Here is a 22,606-nt window from a genome sequence, read left to right as displayed (position 1 = left end):
TCCCTTTCACCACCTATGAAATATGTCCCTACTACATAGGGATGCTGGAAAGATCAATACAAGGTTTGTAAAGTACTCAGTGACCCTAGGATAGGGAGTGCTATGCAAAAAAAGCAAACAGGACAATTTGAACAAAATTATAAACAGCCTTGCAAAACTGGCACAAGTCTTAACAGCCCAAGAAAGGGGGGCGGGGAAGAAATGAGGGGAGACCTTCAAGCTGGTCCTGCCTGCATTGGCAAATGTGGTAACTGGCTGCTCTACATTCCTACATGTGTAGGGAGCAGAGATATATCAGAGGCCCCAGCAGCTTCCTCACCACAGGATGCCTCAAAGTGCAGGGATGGCAAGTATTTGGGATGTAGAACTGCAGAGCTGGGAAGAGAGCACATGGATGAATTTCTACTTGCTCGCTCTACCAACTTCATTTTAAAGACATTTATCATCATTAAAACCTGTTGAAGTCCATTGTATTTCAACAATAGGTTTATTTTATTATAAGAAACGTAACATGACATTAAGTAAAAATGCAAAAATTGTGCAATTATGGCAAAATGTTTAAAAATCCACACATTTGCCCTCATAGGACTACAGTACTTCTTACTAACATACCTGAGCACTGAACATTGGATGCCATTTCTAAACAGCAACAGGGAGCTCTTCGATTTCTTGCAGTTCATACTCACTACACACGTCTGATGCACCAAGATCAGTTTTAGTGATTTAATCAACATCAAAATTTAGAAGAAAATGGAGAATACAAATGATTTTGTATTTTTATAAGATTGGGAGAGGGAACGTTTAAATTTAAAGTATCAGCATAAGAGTAAGTGGCAATTTAATAAGGGCAGTCTAAACAAGAGGAGAAAAAACGATACATGGGCAGAGAGAGGATGCAGCAAACCATATGTAAATTACAAGTACCTTTGGTGCAGTTTTAATCAATTGTTCTCAAACTGTGCAAGTTGATTTTGAAAGTCTGATGCTGCAGCAAGACTTTACCAGTTATCTGACTTTTAAAGAATTTAAAAGCATTTAAGAAGTGGCAAAATGTCTCAGCTATATTTCTGTTTAAACAAAATTATTCATGCATAAGATTCAGTATTTTCTACTCCTATGCAAGTTCCAGGATTTAGCTTTTAAGCACATTACAGTCTTGGATCACAATCTTATTTTGAATGGTTAAAGAAAATGGAGATCTTCGTACTTTAGTGCAGATAAACAAAATTAACAAAACCTACTGCAGAATTAACCACAGCATATTGTACTTCTATACATCACATGACCAGTCAATTGTTAACTCAAAATTCTATTTCATCTTTTCAAGTAATATATTGAAATTTGTTCTACTAAATAAATATAGAAGATTGTCAAAAAGCAGCAAGAAATCTTGTAAATAGTCAACCAAGCTTTTAAAAAAAACAACAAAAAGTTACATAACACTTTTTGGAAGAAAAAAAAGTTTTACACACTAATGCAATACTGTAAGGGAGGGTGCTTCAGAAAGCTTGCAGCTAGAGTCCTACAATAGCACAAATAGAGCTAGCCAAGGACTATGGAAAATGTAAAAAAACCCCCATGGAAATAGCCTTATAAGAAAAATTCTTATTGTTGGCTGTGGATAACAATAGTATCTTGAAGGAACTAAACAAAAAGGAACACATACCTTAACATTGTTTAAAAATGCAATCTTAGCAACTATGCATATGCTCTCGATCTTAAACAGTTTCAGGGATGTTCCAGCACCCACACCTAAAAGAAGCAGTCTGGTCAATCTCTGGACAATGAGGTATGTAAATGCAAAGAGGCTTTTTTTTTTTTCCCTTTTAGTTTTCACAGTTGGTTTATTTGATATTTTGTGCAAGATTTAAAAAACAAAACCAAGTGAGTTTGTTTCTTTAAAAAAGAAACCCTACTTTGTGACAACAAGGCCATACACCGAGTCAATGTTATCCAAAATCTCTCAACAGCTATGCCAGGGTGTTAAACTATTACTGAGTGACACATTTGGCTTATGGAAACAGCTGTTAATCCAGATAATGGCCATCCTTTGCTACAATGCTTACCATTATCAATTTAAAATAAAACAGCTTTCCTTTACCTCAATTTGAGAAGTTAGGAAGATACAACATGCCTCGTTCGGGAGAGAATAAGATTTGTAACAAATTACACACCTGGCAAAGTAGAGCTGATATGAGCTCTAGGATTAAACTTTTCCCTTTTACATCCCGTTTTAATGATTGAAGAAGAAGCTAAACTTTAAACTTACTTTGTCATTAGAAAAATAAGTTAGATGTTCAATTCACAGAGAAAGTGTTATAATATATTGGATCCTTATTCTACACCTGCATTTAAAATTCTTTAAACCATGGATTTCTGTGGACAACTTTGTTTTAATAAATTGGATCATGAAGACAGCTCAGTAGTGCAAAATTTTTCACATTATAGGTCAGAATAGAATAGTAAAAGGTAATTGGGGGGTTGGAAAAAGGAGAATAATCAAGTTAAGCCACATTCTTCAGTATTCCTTGAGCACATGCAAACACTTTATGAGAAGCAGCATGAGCTCTCCACAAAATTAATAGCCACTAAGTCCATATCCTGTCATCATTCTGTGCAGGAACTCCTACTGCAGTAAAAATATGGTAAAAAACAACAACCCCACAATGGCAGGATAGGGTCCTAAGAAGACAGACTCTATTAATAATAGCAGTCTGTTTTAAATAGTGGTGTAGGGTTGGCCCATTCATTTCAGACATACAAGTATTAAAAATGTACTAGCACCATCAACTTTTGGGTTTAAGCCCTTTATGGGATGGAAAATGTTTTTAAGCAGTGTCAAAACTGCTTTTCAAGCACTACATTTAATTGGCAGAAAATAGCTATTTATACTGTTAGCTTGATTTTAACAAAGCCCACAGATAGAAAATGATAGTATGCCTTCTCTGTTTCGGACAAATATACTTCATGTTCTGCTTCCAACTTCAATATTTCTCCCAAACTAAGGTAGTGCACAAACAACATTATGAACATTTTAGTAGACATCAAAACAGTACAAAAAAAATAATCAGGAGCTAGCATTCCTCTATGTACTTTCAGTTGCTCTAAAATAAAGACCTAGTGATATTGCCTCAGGATTTTACCCGTATAAAAAAAAAAAAGTCACTTCAAACTAGCTTGGATGTCCTTAGCTATTAATGCTAATTTTCTTTCATTGTAGTGCATAGTTATCCTGGCTCTTCTATTCTTCATTTACTTTTATCACAAAAACACTCCTCAAGAATGACATGATTAAGTGTTTACCAGAAAAAAATGCTGATAATTGCACTTGTAACCTCCTCCTTCTTGCTCACCTGGAAAATATCAGCAATTTTAAAATGAACCAGTAATTCCCTCACCAGCCTGCAACCTTTAAAGAGCACCCATCCCCATGTACAAAAAACTGTCTCTTTCAGCTTACATTAAATACTGACAATTTCTTTGTTTTCTTTTAAGACATGTTTTCTCTAACATCAGATACCACTGAAATCACTAAGGCTTGTTACCGAATAAAATTAAATAACTTTCTGAAGACACTGCGGATACAACTTAGCTACAGCACATTCAAAATGCCGGCCTAAATCCCAAAGCCTATCTGGAGTCTCATACACTTTTTGCCACTGGTCAGTAACCTCATCATACTGATACAGTGAATTCTTCCTGCTGGTTCTGAAAACATGTTCTTCAACAGTGACTTGAGTGGCTCTGACAAACAAATGGAGTTTGTTTTTGAAGAGTACCAGTTTAATATAGGGATTAATGGACTGATCGCATGGGAAGTCCTTTTTTCTAGTCCACTTATTTAGCTCGATGTCATAGGCCTCTACGGTAAACATACGCTGATGATTTCCACAGGTTCCAGCGATGTAGTAGATGGAGTCATTGTATACAGCTGCCAAGCCTTGGATTCTAGGCACAGTCATTGGGGTTAAAAAACCCCAGTAATCTTTCTGTGGATCATAGCAGAGGAAAAATTCTCCTACAGAGACAAAAACAAAAAATACCACAAGTGTAAGATGGAAGTTATGAGTTATTGTTCTGAATGCAGTTCCACGTGGCTGTCAGACTCTGAAATCAGGTTGAAAAAGGGGGAGCCTGAAGGCCATCAACAGTGCAATGCTTTATTTATGTACATGTTAGCTATCCTTTACTACTTCTAAACCATGTTTGAGGTTCTGGGGAAAGTCCTTCAAGGCTCTAAAGCTTAAGGTGTTTCAAGTATTCGCTTGGTTCTTTTATTTCCTGGTAAAATAAACACTATTTAATCATCTATGGATTATAAAGAACTTCTGAATGAATTGCATGAAAGATGCTAAACCTGGGAAACTGTGCATCTTAGACCTATAAATCTTTTGTGTTGTCTTCCCTGCAAGCAGGGAAATGGATGGATTAGTCACTTGCAATGGTTTGTTTAAAAGGATACCAAATGGAGTCCTTGCATGATTTAGTTGGGGACTGGTCCTGCTTTGAGCAGGGCGTTGGACTAGGTGACCTCCTGAGGTCCCTTCCAACCCTGATATTCTATGATTCTATGAACCTGCTAACTAATTCACTATTACTTCTTTTTGGTTTGGACAATAATGAGCTTCATATATTGACTGCATAGATTACTAGCTGAAAGTTGAAAATGACAGAAGTTCAGACACAGAGAAACTAAAGCTGGTGCTCTTTCAATTGGGTAAGGCTGGTGTGGATTATAAAACATTCTTGGTGAAGCTGTCTTTTAGGGCTTTGAAGAAAAATCATAGTTTCCTCAAAGGGTGCGGAATATAGTATAACAAAGTTATTTTTCCCCTCACACGAGGGCATGTACTTAAAATTATATTTAATAGCATCTTCCATATACATATTTTAAGACGTCTTGCCAAGCAACAGTGTAGATAAGTATTCTTCCACCCAATTATAGGAATAAGGAAAGTCTGCAAGAATGGTAGGAAATTAAAATGGGTGGAGTTTAGTTTAAAAGATTAAGCTACATGGGTACCGGTAGATTTCTCTACACTGAGATACAAAATTAAATAATTAACAGTTGCATTCCAATGGGTCTTTTAAAGCCAAAGTCAGCCCCCATACTTGAATCATATGAACTTGTTTGGTGGACGTGTGTGTGGCAAGGGCACAAGACTACTTACTTGTCAACAGTAGCAATTGACATGCTGCTTCTTTCTAGGTAAGGAAAGTTGCAGAACGCAGTTTTTGCACCAATAACACAGTGGAAATTAATAGTGTTTTGCCCGTAAGGCTTAGTGTAAGGAAAACAATCTACAGTTACACTGGGTAGCACAATGGATTAGCTTCTTTATTTGTGTAAGCATCAAGTTAGCCCACACAACCATCCAACAGCAAAAGTTGCACAGGTGCATTCTCGTGCCTCCTGTAAGATGTGAGCAATAACACACTTATTCGGAAGTTTCCACTTGGAAGTTACTCTCATATTTCACTAAAAAAATTTCTGTACGTTTTCTATCCATTTGTTATTTCAGAAAAACAGTTAAAGGTGACATACTTGCAGTAACAAGCCTTTAATAAGAGGAGTGTAGATTTTTAAGCAGCAGGCTGAAACAAAACGGATGAACAACATTCTATGCATTGCACCAAATCTACCACTAGCACTCCCTTTCAATAAAACACACCCTAAGGGTCATTTGACTTAAACCCAAATAAAACGATGGTAAACTCCGAATTCTAGCTGAAACTCCAGACTGACATACTGCTACATGCTTTTCGCTAACACAATTTGGCTCTCTCTGCTCACTTAGTCCAGGAACAATAAAAAGAAAAAGCAACCACTCTGCAGAATTCTCTCCAGATCCCACGGAATCCCATCAATCCCACTCAGTGCAGCTGTGGTGTGCAGCTGGGAGGGAATCATGGCACTGATTTGCAATATTGCCTCCTTGCAAACCTACATTGGTTTCTTCTCCCTCTGGAAGTAATGCTGAGCTGTCAGCATCTTTTGTGGTTTGCCCTTCACAAAGATTGGCAAGAACAGAGAGGGGAGCCTGTCAGGAAAAGTAGCCAACAGAAGGCCTAGGACTGACATATTGAGTCCTTAGCCTCTACAGGTGCTTAGAGATGTGTGGGATTTCTCTGCAGATCTTGGGCCTCCCATTCAAATAGTCACCTCAAATTCTACAAAGCCAGTTCTTGGCCGTATCCAGTTCTGGGCACCACACTTCAGCAAAGCTGTGGACAAATTGGAGAAAGTCCAGAGGAGAGCAACAAAAATGATTAAAAGGTCTAGAAAATATGACCAACAAGAAAAGATTGAAAAAACTGGGTTTGTTTAGTCTGGAGAAGAGAAGTCAGAGTAGGGACATAACAGTCTTCAAGTACGTAAAAGGTTCTTACAGAAGAGGAAAGTGATCTCCTTAATCACTGAGGAGAGGACAAGAAGTAATGGGCTTAAATTGCAGCAAGGAGATTTAGGTTAGACATTAGAAAAACACTTCCTAACTGTAAAGGTAGTTAAGCACTGGAACAAATTACCTGGGAAGATTGTAGAAACTCCCTCATTGAAGGTTTTTAAGAACAGGTTAGACAAACACTTATCAGGGATGGTCAACATAAGAACATAAGAATGGCTGTACTGGGTCAGACCAAAGGTCCATCTAGCCCAGTATCCTGTCTACCGACAGTGGCCAATGCCAGGTGCCCCAGAGGGAGTGAACCTAACAGGTAATGATCAAGTGATCTCTCTCCTGCCATCCATCTCCACCCTCTGACAAACAAACAGAGTCTAGGGACACCATTCCTTACCCATCGTGGCTAATAGCCATTAATGGACTTAACCTCCATGAATTTATCCAGTTCTCTTTTAAACGCTGTTATAGTCCTAGCCTTCACAACCTCCTCAGGTAAGGAGTTCCACAAGTTGACTGTGCACTGTGTGAAGAAGAACTTCCTTTTATTTGTTTTAAACCTGCTGCCTATTAATTTCATTTGGTGACCCCTAGTTCTTGTATTATGGAAATAAGTAAATAACTTTTCCTTATCTACTTTCTCTACATCACTCATGATTTTATATACCTCTATCATATCCCCCCTTAGTCTCCTCTTTTCCAAGCTGAAAAGTCCTAGCCTCTTTAATCTTTCCTCATATGGGACCCCCTCCAAACCCCTAATCATTTTAGTTGCCCTTCTCTAAACCTTTTCTAGTGCCAGTATATCTTTTTTGAGTTGAGGCGACCACATCTGTACGCAGTACTCAAGATGTGGGCGTACCATTGATCTATATAAGGGCAATAATATATTTGCCATCTTATTCTCTATCCCCTTTTTAATGATTCCTAACATCCTGTTTGCTTTTTTGACCACCTCTGCACACTGCATGGACATCTTCAGAGAACTATCCACGATGACTCCAAGATCTTTTTCCTGATTTGTTGTAGCTAAATTAGCCCCCATCATATTGTATGTATAGTTGGGGTTATTTTTTTCAAATGTGCATTACTTTACATTTATCCACATTAAATTTCATTTGCCTTTTGTTGCCCAATCGCTTAGTTTTGTGAGATCTTTTTGAAGTTCTTCACAGTCTGCTTTGGTCTTAACAATCTTGAGCAGTTTAGTATCATCTGCAAACTTTGCCACCTCACTTTTTACCCCTTTCTCCAGATCATTTATGAATAAGTTGAATAGGATTGGTCCTAGGACTGACCCTTGGGGAACACCACTAGTTACCCCTCTCCATTCTGAGAATTTACCATTAATTCCCACCCTTTGTTCCCTGTCTTTTAACCAGTTCTCAATCCATGAAAGGACCTTCCCTTTTATCCCATGACAACTTAATTTACATAAGAGCCTTTGATGAGGGACCTTGTCAAAGGCTTTCTGGAAATTTAAATCCACTATGTCTACTGGATCCCCCTTGTCCACATGTTTGTTGACCCCTTCAAAGAACTCTAATAGATTAGTACTTACTCCTGCCTCAGTGCAGGGGACTGGACTAGATGACCTATTAAGGTCCCTGCCAGTGCTACATTTCTATGAAGTATGTTACAATTAGGTCTGCATATATTCTTACAGCAGAATGATATAATTCCATTGGTAATGGTTTAATAACAAAATAACTGAGGCCTTTCATTATGGCACAGTAATTGACATCACTATAATGAATTCAGGATCTCAGAACAGACCGCTGCGTATCCTACTGGTAAACTCAGTCAAGTTCTTCAGCATTTCCCCTTCACTGTAAAATCTATTGCTCCTTGGGCTTACTTGTAGACTCCATTTTAGACAACACATCCCTAGTGTTTGTAAACAATCACAATTTCATGAAGTCTATTTAATCTACTCCAATTCTCCTTCACCTTGTATAACCTTGTACTAAAATAGGAGGCTCATTGTCAGAGGTGGTCAAAAACTGGATTTTTTCCCCTCCATGGATGAAAGTTTTCTGACCAGCTGTACTGAGCTTACTAAGCTTCTCAGGAAGTGAGGAGAGATTGTAAAAGTCCCCAATAAGCCTACAGATTACATGAGGTGTGGAGGCAAAAAGGAGGATAAGTTCCCCCTCACAATGAGCCTCTTAAAGTATACAAGAGGTGGAATTGCTGCCCCCACTTTAAGCAGCAATGTCATGTTTCCATTCTCCACTGCCCCTCCCATCTCCCCTCTGTTCTCCCCCACCCCCATTTTCTCAGTTCCCTACTCCTCTGGCACTCTTAAAATCTGCAGGAAGTGACCAATTTAGGAAGTTCAAAGGAGTAGAAGCACTGGAACTAGACAACTCCCTTCCCTACTGATAAAACAATATTGATTACACAGTTAAAGCACCTTACCCTGTAAAACATAGATGTTCTCTTTATATTCCACAGCACTATGAAATTCCATTGCTACAGGCATTGGACAGACAGCTGTCCAACAGTTCTCTCTGCTGTCGTAACACTCCACAGATTTTAGTGAATTTCGGCCATCTCCTTCATAAACACGACCACCTATTGCATACAGTTTACCACAGCAGTGAACCAGTTTGCAGCCTATTCTGGCACGTAGCAAAGGAGCCTTAGGTAGCCATCTATTACCAGAGTGATCATACATCCAAAAGTCACTCTCTGCTCTGTGGTCTATGGAGACCTCACTGCTGCTTGGCCTGTAGCCTCCTGCAATGTAAATATCATTATCAGGTGATACAAGAATTCCAACTTCCCTCAAATCATTTGGTGGTTTGCATAGTTTAAACACTCTCCCTGTGACTGAATCAAAACAAGGCACTGTTTGCTTCTTTCCTGAGTGTTTGTGGGCAGCATCAAAGCATATGATCATTTCAGAAGCAGTCATTCCAAGCCGTTGTGTATACCCATTGGCACTAGGTTGTCCCTTTTGTACACAGCTTTTGGCTATGGCCTGTGCAAACATGGGAGGGATTCTCTCTAAAAATGTTTCTTCCAACAGAGGCATTCGGATGCATTTGGCAAATATTTCTGGAAGGTGCACTTCTCTTTTATTTTGTTCATGTTCAAACCACCTTATAACGCTGTCGTAAACATGCTCTTCTTTGTCTACGTTTAAGTCATCACTGTCCAGTATACTTATGAGTTGGTCTTTTCTCAACTGGAGAAACTCTTGCTCTTTGGTGACACTCAGAAACTTTTTACGAATGTAGTCTTGTGATCTGTCTTTGAGTTCCTGATGACCATAGTGATCAGCAAAGATAAACACCCCAATAGAGTTTTGTGGGTCCAAATGACTGATCATATATTTAGCACACTGGTCCTGTATGGAAGGGATCTGGAAGATACTAGCTGCAGTGAACAAAGCTTGGACATTGGCCTCTGTCAGCATTACTCTGGAGGTATATGCATAGTTCAATACTAAATGCATTGACTCTGCTTCAACACCAACTATACGAACTTCTTTCTGGGTACTTTCTGTAAGGCCGCTAGTGAACATAGATCTACAAAAGAAAAATATTTAGCAGTTTATTTTCAATTCCCTTCTATCTACAGGTCTAAAGATAACTGTAATATAGTTTATCATAACGTTCATGCCATTCTAACAGCTAGCGCTGTCGATTAATTGCAGTTAACTCACGTGATTAACTAAAAAAAAATCGCAATTAATCGCAGTTTTAATCGCACTGTTAAACAATGGAATACTAATTGAAATTTACTAAACATTTGGGATTTTTTCTACATTTTCGAATATATTGATTTCAATTACAACAAAGAATACAAAGTGTACTGTGCTCACTTTATATTATTTTTATTACGAATACTTACACTGTAAAAATGATAAAAAATAGTATTTTCAATTCACCTCATACAAGTACTGTAGTGCGATCTCATTATCGTGAAAGCACAACTTACAAATGTAGATTTTTTTGTTACATAACTGCATTAAAAAATAAAACCATGTAAAACTTTAGAGCCTATAAGTCCACTCGGTCCTACTTCTTGTTCAGCCAATCACTAAGAGAAACAAGTTTGTTTATATTTACGGGAGATAATGCTGCCCACTTCTTATTTACATCACCTGAAAGTGAGAACAGACGTTCACATGGCACTTTTGTAGCCAGCCAGATATACTAAACATATACATGCCAGATATACTAAACATTCGTATGCCTCTTCATGCTTCGGCAACCGTTCCAGAGGACGTGCTTCCATGCTGATGACGCTCGTTAAAAAAAAATATAATAAGTTAATTACATTTGTGACTGAACTCCTTGGGGGAGAATTGTATGTTTCCTGCTCCGTGTTTTACCTGCATTCTCCCATACATTTCATGTTATAGCAGTCTCAGATGACGACCCAGTGCATGCTGTTTGTTTTAAGAATACTTTCACTGCAGATTTGACAAAATGCAAAGAAGGTACCAACGTGAGAGTTCTAAAGATAGCTACAGCACTAGGCCCAAAGTTTAAGAAACTGAAGTGTCTTCCAAAATCTGAGAGCGACGGGGTCTGGCGCAAGCTTTCAGAAGTCTTAAAAGAGCAACACTTCGATGCAGAAACTACAGAACCCGAACCACCAAAAAAAGAAAATCAACCGTCTGCTGGTGGCATCTGCCTCAGCTGATGAAAATGAACATGTATTAGTCTGCACACCTTGGGATCATTATCGAGCGGAACCCATCAGCATGGACTCATGTCCTCTGGAATGGTGGTTGAAGCATGAAGGGACATATGAATCTTTAGTGCATCTGGCATGTAAATATCTTGTGATGCTGGCTACAACAGTACCATGTGAATGCCTGTTCTCAGTTTCAGGTGACATTGTACAAAAGAAGTGGGCAGCATTATCTCCTGCAAATGTAAACAAACTTGTTTGCCTGAGCAATTGGCTGAACAAGAAATAGGACTGAGTGGACTTGTAGGCTCTAAAGTTTTACATGGTTTTATTTTTTAATGCAGTTATTTTTTGTACATAACTCTACATTTTAAGTTCAACTTTCATGATAAAAAGATTGTTCTACAGTACTTGTATTAAGTTAATTGAAAAATATTTTTTATTTTTACAGTTCAAATATTTATAATAAAAAATAATTATAAAGTGAGCACTGTACATTTTGTATTCTGTGTGGAAATTGAAATCAATATATTTGAAAATGTGGAAAACATCCACAAATATTGATATAAATGGTATTCTATTATTGCTTAGCAGCGCGATTAATCGCAATCAATTTTTTTAATTGCTTGATAACCCTACTAACAGCACATATCTGATCATCATTCATATAATGCTGTCACGGTCAGTTACCTAAATATAAAGTGCACTTGTACTCTTACAAGTGACACAGAAATGACAGTCTGGAGTTTCATGTTTGTGTCTCATTAATTCCATATTAAGTTTGCTCAATTTACATATATAATAGGTTCTCTCGAATTTCTAGTCTGCACACTCAAACCAGGATCATAAGTTGTAATGCACTGCATGTCAGTATGCTAAAATGCATGCATGATGTTAAGAAGGTAAGATAAATAAATTTTGAATGATATGATAAAAAACATGGAATGGATCTCCCACAGAGAAGAGGTTTTTTGTTTTTTTTTAAAAAGACAACATTAAGATGAAATCATTTCCAAAGTAAGTTTCCTTAAAAATACAGGTACTGCCAATTCATTCATTTTAAAAGGAAATTGGAAGAGATCATTAAAAAAAAAAGAGATGTTTATTAAATCTGAAGTGTCATCACTAGCAGAAGTTAAACAGAATACAGCTGCAGATGGGTATAAGTTTTATAATTGCTATCAATAATTAAAATATTATTTAATAAGTTATAGAAGTGATTTTGCACTTGGTAAATACTAGTGCAGGGACCTACATACTATACCTGAAATAAGGACTGATTGCAGCAAGAACATTCCTATGACAGGAAAATGTCTTCCCATGATCAACTTCCACTACAATATCTGTCAGCTGTCCTTCATCGTACATTGTTTTAAGTTGTTGGAGAATACTGCAAGCATGAAAGGGATCCATTCCACTGCTGACTGTGTTTGAAGAAGGAATTCCATTCAGTGTTTGTGAAAACTTACTTAGTTCTATTTTAAAAAACAAAAACAAAATAGTCTTACTGGTATTGCAATAAAGAAAAAGCAACAGAGCACACTATCAAGAATGTACCCATATTAACACAAATATACCATATATCAGCATTAAGAATGATTACTGATTTGAGATTCTTCATTTCTCTAAATTCCACAATCTCCTATGTGGATAAATCTGTAAATTACACCTATGATAAATATTTTGCACTTATATATTATATAACTTTTCACCCAGTTATCCCAATCCTTATTGATCTATATGAAGTATTTTATTATCCCATTTTTACAAAAAAAATGAAACAAGTCAGTGACTCAGGTCCTGATTCTCCAAACACTTATGCTTAACAATGAAATGGGAAATAAACATTGGCTACTGTTTTTTCCAAATAACTGGCAAGATTACAATCCTAAAGTACAGTTTACATTTTCAATAGCAAGTACGCACAGCCATAAATATTAAATAACATTGTATGTAAATATGTATGTATTTTACAAAAATTACTTGGTTAGCACTTAAAATTATTACTCAAATGTGAAAGGACTAGACGTCCATTGTGAAAAGAAATGAAAAACTGTACATTTCTGAAAATATCTGATGGTTCCTAATAAGGTAAAGCCCAAAATGAAAATGTTTCCAGCGCAACAACCTGTTTCGTAAGGGAAACAAGTCTTCTGCTCAACAACAACAAAGGAAAGCTCAACAGGAAAAATTAAGTGTTGAAAACTGCAAGTCGGAAAATGCTGCTGACTGCACAGAAAATGGTCATAATCCATTCAGGGCTAAACACATTTTAAAAAGACATGATGGATGGGAGATTTAAATCCTGTCTTGTGCTAATGTGCTGCAATGTTTCCCTATTCAAAAGTCAGACACAACCCTGCTCCCACAAGTTCCAGTGAAATCAATAGGGCTCTGATGTGCACAAGAATCTGCTGGCAGGCTTGGGGCCTAAGATTTTCAGTATCTCATTGAATCACTCTCAGAGCAATTCTCAAAAAATACTCCTTTTTCCAGAGAGAACTTTAAGCACTTCCCTTAAAATGAGTATTCAGTAAAAGAGTCTCTCCACAGCACTGAGTAAGACATGACAACCCTGATATTCTAAACTAGAGTGCATGTTCCTCAGTACAGGTGAGTCACCTGTCCTCGTTTAGTATTGAGAACAGTCAGTGATGCTACTCAATAAAAAATAGCAACACTTTTCTAAGGGTATGTCTATACTACCCGCCGGATCAGCGGGCAGCGATTGATCCAGTGGGGGTTGATTTATCATGTCTAGTCTAGACTCGATAAATCGACCACCGAGTGTGCTCCCGTCGATTCCGGTACTCCACTGGAGTGAGAGGCACAGGCAGAGTCGACGGGGAGTGGCAGCGGTCGACTCACCACATTGAACACACCGCGGTGAGTAGATCTAAGTACGTCAACTTCAGCTACATTATTCACATAGCTGAAGTTGTGTAACTTAGATTGATTCCCGACCTCTCCCTCCCCCACCCTGTGGACCAGGCCTTGTTCAACTCCAACCCTTCCTCATGCCTCAAGACACAGCACAAACTCAGAGAGCTGCAAGAAACATACACTTCCTTCTGTAGGTGTGAGACAGGAACTCCCGCACACCCAAAACAACTCTCCCACCTGCCAGTCGCCTAACCAACATGCAAAACCAAAGGAGCTCCCGATACAAATGGAATTGGCAACCTATAGCTTCCCACCCCTGCATCCCAGCTTCTTTATTTGCAGGATTTGACACCACTGACCTGGAAACTCCTCCCACCAGCTCTCTCCCTAATCTAATTTTTCAATCAGTTCCATGACTGCTCACCTCTGCTCCCATCCTCACTCTGTTCTCCCCAACATATATTCCCCTCATGTAGCACCCCACACACTCAGACCCCCCCACATTACTCCTTCTGCCTCATTCTCCCTTCAATTAGACCCCCAAATCTGCACCCCCAACCAGACACTCTCCCCCACATATTACTCCCCAGACACCCCACCCACAATTCTCTTCCCCACTCACTCTGCCGTCAGACACCCTTCCCCCCGGGGCAACCCCAGCTCTGCCCCCTGTTCAGACACGCTTCCCCCCAGACATCCCCAGCCCTGGCCCCCCCTCTGCCACCCTCCCCCCAGCTCTGCCCCCTGACACCCTCCCCCAGGCACCCCCAGTTCTGCCCCCCTCAGATACCCTTCCCCCCAGGCACCCCCAGTTCTGCCCCCCTCAGATACCCTTCCCCCCAAGCATCCCCAGTTCTGGCCCCCCCTCAGACACCCTTCCCCCCACGCACCCCCAACTCTGCCCCCCTCAGACACCCTCCCCCCAGGCACCCTCCCCCCAGGCACCCCCCAGCTCTGCCCCCCCATGACACCCACCCCCAGGCACCCCCAACTCTGCTCCCCCTCAGACACGCTTCCCCCCCAGACATCCCCAGCTCTGCCCCCCCCCGCGCCACCCTCCCCCCAGCTCTGCCCCCTGCTCAGACACGCTTCCCCCAGACATCCCCAGCCCTGGCCCCCCCTCTGCCACCCTCCCCCCAGCTCTGCCCCCCGACACCCTCCCCCAGGCACCCCCAGTTCTGCCCCCCCAGACATCCTCCCCCCAAGCATCCCCAGTTCTGGCCCCCCCTCAGACACCCTCCCCCCAGGCACCGCCCTCTGACACCCACCCCCAACTCTGCTCCTTCCCAGACACCCTCCCCCCAGGCACCCCCTAGCTCTGCCCCTCCCGACACCCTCCCCCCAGGCACCCCCTAGCTCTGCCTCTCCCGACACCCTCCCCCAGGCACCCCAGCTCTGCCCGCCCCCTCCGCCACCCTCCCCCTAGCTCTGCCCCCCCGACACCCTCCCCCAGGCACCCCAGCTCTGCCCGCCCCCTCCGCCACCCTGCCCCCCAGGGACCCCCACAGACACTCCTCCCCCCAGCTCTGCCCGCCCCCTCCGCCACCCTGCCCCCCAGGGACCCCCACAGACACTCCTCCCCCCAGTTCTGGCCCCCCCTCCGCCACCCTGCCCCCCAGGGACCCCCACAGACACTCCTCCCCCCAGCTCTGGTCCCCCCTCCGCCACCCTGCCCCCCAGGGATCCCCACAGACACTCCTCCCCCCAGCTCTGGTCCCCCCTCCGCCACCCTGCCCCCCAGGGACCCCCACAGACACTCCTCCCCCCAGCTCTGCCCGCCCCCTCCGCCACCCTGCCCCCCAGGGACCCCCACAGACACTCCTCCCCCCAGCTCTGCCCCCCCCACCGCCACCCTGCCCCCCAGGGACCCCCACAGACACTCCTCCCCCCAGCTCTGGTCCCCCCTCCGCCACCCTGCCCCCCAGGGACCCCCACAGACACTCCTCCCCCCAGCTCTGCCCGCCCCCTCCGCCACCCTGCCCCCCAGGGACCCCCACAGACACTCCTCCCCCCAGCTCTGCCCCCCCCACCGCCACCCTGCCCCCCAGGGACCCCCACAGACACTCCTCCCCCCAGCTCTGGCCCCCAGACACCCACCCCCCAGCTCTGCTTCCCCGCTCACTCTGCCCCCTCCGCCGGCCCGGCGCACCGACCTCCCAGCGCTGCCATTCTCGGGGTCCGGGCTGCGAGCGAAGGAAATGTCACGGCCGGGGCCGCTTCCCCTTCCCCCTGCTCCTCTCCGGGGTGCGGATACTGCCTCGCCAGCCAACCAGCCTCCCCCCACCGGCCAACTTACAACGCGCTGATTGGCCGGGGCTCGCCGGGCATGCCGGGAAACGTAGTCTTTCCCCCTCCCCCGGCGCCGGGACGGGTGGGTTGGGCCTTTCGCGCGCGGTGCATGCTGGGATCCGTAGTTCCTCAGGCCCGCCGCGGGGGTACCTCTGGGAATTGTAGTTCGCAGCGGGTGGCTGAGGCGCGGGGCCTGGGCCTGACCCCCTGTCACCCCGACCCCGGGGGGAGCTGGCCCCAAGGCCTTGGGGGGCTGGCAGGGCCACCAGATCCCCCGCGCCCGGCCCGGGCACATGGACGAGGGCTAGGAGGGTTGCCAATTGGGGTGGGATGTATTCCTGGAGATTTCATCACATGACATAATCTTTCATTGGCGATTAATCTTTCTTTCCTGGAGGGTTGGCAACCATGCGTCTGAGGGCGCCTGCGCACGGGGAAGCGACTGCGTGACTCGCTGGGGTGGGAACCGAACGCAGGGGCCGCTGTCCCGCACCGGCCTCCTGCCCCGGCGCGCTTGTCCTGCACCAGCTCCTGGGACGGGAGCACCCACGCCAGCTCCCCGGCCAGGCACGCTCCTCCCACGCCAGCTCCTGGGACGGGAGCACCCACGCCAGCTCCCCGCCCCGGCACGCTCCTCCCACGCGAGCTCCTGGGACGGGAGCATCCACGCCAGCTCCCCGCCCCGGCACGCTCCTCCCACGCCAGCTCCTGGGACGGGAGCACCCACGCCAGCTCCCCGCCCCGGCACGCTCCTCCCACGCCAGCTCCTGGGACGGGAGCACCCACGCCAGCTCCCCGCCCCGGCACGCTCCTCCCACGCCAGCTCCTGGGACGGGAGCACCCACGCCAGCTCCCCGCCCCGGCACGCTCCTCCCACGCCAGCTCCTGGGACGGGAGCACCCACGCCAGCTCCCCGCCCCGGCACGCTTCTCCCACACCAGCTTCTGGGACGGGAGCACCCACGCCAGCTCCCCGCCCCGGCACGCTTCTCCCACACCAGCTTCTGGGACGGGAGCACCCACGCCAGCTCCCCGCCCCGGCATGCTCTTCCCACACCAGCTCCTGGGCCCCGCTTAGCTGCCATTCTGAGCAATTTACCGTATAGACAAGCCGTGACTGCGCTACATACCTTCCACACCTCCTCCTTCTCAAATTCGATCCGAGGCTTCCCTTTCCATGGCCCCCCAGCTCCTTTCCCCTGTGCAGAAAACAGAGGCCGTGGGAGCCTAAATGCCTGAGGACAGACTCCACAGCTACAGACAGGGCCAGTTTTACGCCGATTCCCCCGATTCCCCGAAATCAGGCCCCGCGCCAAAGAGGGCCCCGCGCCTAAGGGGGCCCCACTCCAGGGGTCTTCAGTGGCATTTCGGCGTCGGGGGGTCCACTCCGGGAGTCTTTGGCGGCATTTCGGCGGCGGGGGGTCCGCTCCGGGGGTCTTCGGCGGCGGGGGGTCCTTCAGTGCCGCGGAAGACCTGGAGCGGATCCCCCGCCGCCGAAATGCTGCCGAAGCCTCGGATCACCGCCAGCTATTCCAATCGGGCCCCGTGGGTCATAAAGCCGGCCCTGGCTACAGACTCAGTAAGGGGGAAAGCCTCCACTTGCCAGCTCATGATTTTCTGTGCTTTTTGACAAGACTACTCACAGTAGTAAAGTTAAGCATATGCCCAAGTGTTTGCAAGATTGTGGCCAAATTACAAAGCAGGATTGAGAGGTTTCAGAGTAGCAGCCGTGTTAGTCTGTATCCGCAAAAAGAACAGGAGTACTTGTGGCACCTTAGAGACTAACAAATTTATTAGAGCATAAGCTTTCATGGACTACAGCCCACTTCTTTGGATGCATATAGAGTGGAATAAATATTGAGGAGATATATATACACACATACAGAGAGCATGAACAGGTGGGAGTTGTCTTACCAACTCTGAGCGGCCAATTAAGTAAGAGAAAAAAAACTTTTGAAGTGATAATCAAGCTAGCCCAGTACAGACAGTTTGATAAGAAGTGTGAGAGTACTTACAAGGGGAGATAGATTCAATGTTTGTAATGGCTCAGCCATTCCCAGTCCTTATTCAAACCGGAGTTGATTGTGTCTAGTTTGCATATCAATTCTAGCTCAGCAGTCTCTCGTTGGAGTCTGTTTTTGAAGTTTTTCTGCTGTAAGATAGCCACCCGCAGGTCTGACATGGAATGACCAGACAGGTTAAAGTGTTGGGCTCTGGTCCAGATATCTGTGCCCACCCTGAGACTGGCTGATTTCAGTGAGGCTTCACAAGGCACAGTCTTCCTGCATGTGGTTGCAGTTCCAGACTTGGGGCCTTGGAGGGATTAGTTTTAATAAGAAAGTTTGTTTCCAAGTTATTTAGCCCTGCAAAAATTGCTACATTTACTGGAGAAGAACACAAGGAGCATGAAACAGAAATAGAAACAATGGCAATATTCCCAACACTATTTATAGGGGATATGGTCAGTAGTATAATACTAATTGGATAATACAATTGGTAAGGACTTCATTCCATTATGTTGATTTTTCAGTAAAAAACAGCTAAAAAGGTTTAATTAGATTGTAAGTGCTTTGGGGCAAAGACCATCTTTTCTATGTTTGTATAGTCCCTAACACAATGGGATCTTGGTCCATGACTGGGGTTCCTAGGTGCTATGATAGTAACTAGTAAAGAAGCAACCAAACTAATTTAAAAAAACTGTTTTGTTGTCAATGACCTAGAACAGTACAAAGCACAATCTCCTTTTCAGAATAGAGATTCGTGGTTGGAGGCTAGTGGTTTTGTTCGGCGTTATTTGCAATGACCAAATGATAGCCCAGTTGGAGAAAACAACAATGAACCAACTTTCACATTTGTGACTTGAATGGTTATCAGAAGGAAGGTACAGAACTGTTTTCCTTTTGTGAACAGCAGGGTAAATGAAAGGAGAAGCCACTAAATTCTAAAACATTTGGGATGCTGATAGTTTTTTCTCTTTCCTTGATTTAACAAGATCTGCAGTTCTATGGTAAGCAGAGAAGTGTAATGCTTTGTAATTTAAAATTTTTTTTTGTATAAACAAGAAAAGCAAAGAAAGGCACCATTAATTTAAATTAAGATCTTAGATAATAAAATCTTTACCTTTACATCTCAGAAATAGTTAAACAAGTGCATTACTGATGTCCTGCAGAAGCATACATTGAAGGTAAAAATAGTACTGTTCTATGTCATGACTGCTGCTTATATGGTTCTACTTTCTCTTGCCGGGAATGGCTTTACCCTCTGTTAGCAATTATCAGCAGTGCCCAGGCTGCTGTCGATAATCATACCACGCAACACAGGAATGATAGTGACTCTGATGAAAGAGGTGTAAAAGAAAATAGAACTTCATTCCTGCAAATCGATTCTGCAGTTTTCCAATTTCCCCATTCAGTACTAGTAAAGGCTGTGAAATTGACCAGAGCTATATAAAATGAAAGTGAAGGGAGAATAGCTACAACTCTTACCTTTTAGCAAATGACATCCTCATATATTTGTCCTTCTCTGACTGCAGATATCACCTGCATTATGTCCTCAGTGTGTCATTTCTTTTGGTGTGGAGACTCTGGCTTGTCTGGATTAGTGTACAAAATGAAGGAATGCAATGGAGAGTGTTTTTAACATAGATATAGCATTTAACCGGATACTTTACAGAGGAAACAGTTCTTCTTGCAATAGCTCATCTTTATGATGTTTTTGGTGGATAAAAAATTTGCCACACACATAGCTTTAAATATTTGTTAAATAGCACTAGTATCATATAGCACAGCAAGAAAACATACCAGACGGAAACATTTTATGGGAAAAGTGTGATGTACCATTCAGTAGTCCCACAATCCAAAAATAGGGCTGATACGGTTATGGCTCAGAAGTGACTTTAATTCTAAGCCCTTTATTTTACAAGTGATTACAACTTTATTTTTTTTTAAATAAAAGTATCATATTTAAACTTAGAGCCTGATCCTCCTTGTGCACTCAGAACTCCCACTGACTTCACCAGGAGTCTTGCCTGCAAAAGAAACGTAGGCTAAGGTCATTGACTTCTCTCTCATTCTTGTGAGGAAGCCAAGTGGGTTAGGATGCCAAGTGGCAGAAGGAGTAAGAAGGGAGCAGAGGAGTTTTAAAGGAAGAGGAAGAACATTTTTTCATATATTTGGGAATAAGCTGATCGTGTGTGGGGGGACACTTTGCATACATAGTTTGATCACTTACATTTTTCAGTACCTGGCTGAACCAACAAATAAGTACAGTATTTGGTACATCCACCACAGAAATAGGGGCTGGCTGCAAAATTCAGATCATGGTTTAGATTCTGAAACAACCTCTCTTTCTTCAAATTGTTCAGATCCAGTGCTTTGGGTTGAACTGATCACCAGAAAAGATGCCGTTTTTAATGAGCAGAACTGGTTTCCTTGAAAACCACACAAGTATTCAAAATTCAAGACTGACTGTTCTGCCTGAAGAAAGAACAGGAGTACTTGTGGCACCTTAGAGACTAACAAATTTATTTGAGCATAAGCTTTCGTGGGCTACAGCCTACTTCATCGGATGCAAGTAGTGGAAAATACAGTAGGAAGATATATATATATACACACAGAGAACATGAAACAATGGGTGTTCCTATACACACTATAATGGTGTCCAATGTACATGGCCAAACCGGACAGTCTCTACGTAAAAGAATAAATGGACACAAATCAGACGTCAAGAATTATAACATTCAAAAACCAGTTGGAGAACACTTCAGTGTCCCTGGCCACTCGATTACAGACCTAAAAGTCGCAATATTACAACAAAAAAACTTCAAAAACAGACTCCAATGAGAGACTGCTGAATTGGAATTAATTTGCAAATTGGACACCATTAAATTAGGCTTGAACAAAGACTGGGAGTGGATGGGCCATTACACAAAGTAAAACTATTTCCCCATGCTTATCTCCCCCCCCCCAGTTCCTCATATCTCCTTGTCAATTGCTGGAAATGGGCCATTTTCATTACCACTACAAACAGTTTTTTTCTCTCCTGCTGATAAAAGCTCACCTTAACTGATCGCTCTCCTTATAGTGTGTATAGTAACACCCATTGTTTCATGTTCTCTGTGTATATATATATATATCTTCCTACTGTATTTTTCATTACATGCATCCGATGAAGTGGGCTGTAGCCCACGAAAGCTTATGCTCAAATAAATTTGTTAGTCTCTAAGGTGCCAAAAGTACTCCTGTTCTTTTTGTGGATACAGACTAACACGGCCGCTACTCTGAAACCTGTTCTGCCTGAGCAAATGGAATCAGACAGTGATGGAAAGTTCTTTGGTAATTGATTAACTCAGATCTGGGATATCATTCTTCCTGGAGGAAGTACTGAAATTATTTCAGAAAGAAATATGCTTGCCAGAAAGGATGTTTGACTAACCAGCTCTCAGAATTGCAGTGGGGATGTGAAACAGTAGAATTAAGAAATGACAATCTTGCTACTGCAAGCACCAAGGATCAGTTAGAAGTTAAAGAGAATTTTATTAATGGAGATATCCCATCTCCTAGAATGGACCTTGAAAGGTCATCAAGTCCAGCCCCCTGCCTTCACTAGCAGGACCAAGTACTGATTTTGCCCTAGATCCCCAAGTGGCCCCCTCAAGGATTGAACTCACAACCCTGGGTTTAGCAGGCTAATGCTCAAACCACTGAGCTCTCCCTCCCCTCTAGATTACACAGGAATCTCTCCATATTATGCCCTACAGATGATTAAGAGGCGGAAAATCTTTGCTGATGTGAAAATTCTAAGTGCTCGGTATGTTCTCAATGGTTCTGTACCCAGTCCATCTACTATTTGAATGTATAGGAAACATTCATTGTTAGAACATCTGGTAGATTTCAAGACTTTGTCTCAACCACACAAAGTGAAACTGTAAAGGAAAATGCTTGAAGAGTCCTTCCTTGTCCCAGTTACCAGGGAAACAAAATGGAAGAGAATATTGACAGGGCACTGTGGCTTAAAGCCATCTTTTCCACTAGCCCCCTCTGCAGGATTAGAGCAACCTAGAATCAAAACCTCTGGGTGGCAACAGTAGGTTGGGCCTCTGTCTCTGTTCTTGCACTTTAAGAAGGATTGGAGCAGAAGGGTGTTGGCAAAGGGACTTAAAGTCACCTTTGTGCTTCCTGTATTCTCAGGCAACCTCAGAGCAGCTCTCACTTACGCTTAGGCTACAACAGTATTCTTGCATGTGTGGACAGCTGAGAATAGCTAGCGTCCACGTGCTCTGACAATGCCCCTTCCTCTCCCTTCCTACACCAAGAGGGTTCACGTGGAGTTGTTCCATCACCTGGGGGGTGAGCCCCCTTACCAACAGATTATAAAGGCAGAAGG

At 43.4% G+C, this 22,606-nt stretch overlaps 1 protein-coding gene across 2 annotated transcripts; it reads right to left on the bottom strand.

Moving 5' to 3' along the window:
* Nucleotides 1-468: 468 nt before the first annotated feature.
* KBTBD8 (kelch repeat and BTB domain containing 8) lies at nucleotides 469-16,155 on the bottom strand. 2 transcript variants are annotated; one of them, XM_054036170.1, is made up of 4 exons: nucleotides 16,088-16,155; nucleotides 12,316-12,526; nucleotides 8,823-9,937; nucleotides 469-4,018 (listed from the first exon to the last, which is right to left on the bottom strand). In XM_054036170.1, the coding sequence occupies exons 1-4, from the start codon at nucleotides 16,101-16,103 to the stop codon at nucleotides 3,555-3,557; spliced, it is 1,806 nt and encodes a 601-aa protein (XP_053892145.1). In that variant the 5' UTR covers nucleotides 16,104-16,155; the 3' UTR covers nucleotides 469-3,554. The 2 variants fall into 2 exon arrangements, with proteins under 2 accessions (XP_053892145.1, XP_053892146.1); XM_054036171.1 differs by having other exon boundaries at nucleotides 16,057-16,123.
* Nucleotides 16,156-22,606: the final 6,451 nt, after the last annotated feature.

Source organism: Malaclemys terrapin, chromosome 7, assembly GCF_027887155.1.
Source record: "Malaclemys terrapin pileata isolate rMalTer1 chromosome 7, rMalTer1.hap1, whole genome shotgun sequence".
Lineage (NCBI taxonomy): Eukaryota > Metazoa > Chordata > Testudines > Emydidae > Malaclemys > Malaclemys terrapin.
Note: the sequence above shows the minus strand (reverse complement) of the source record. Positions and strands in the feature narration are given on the sequence as shown.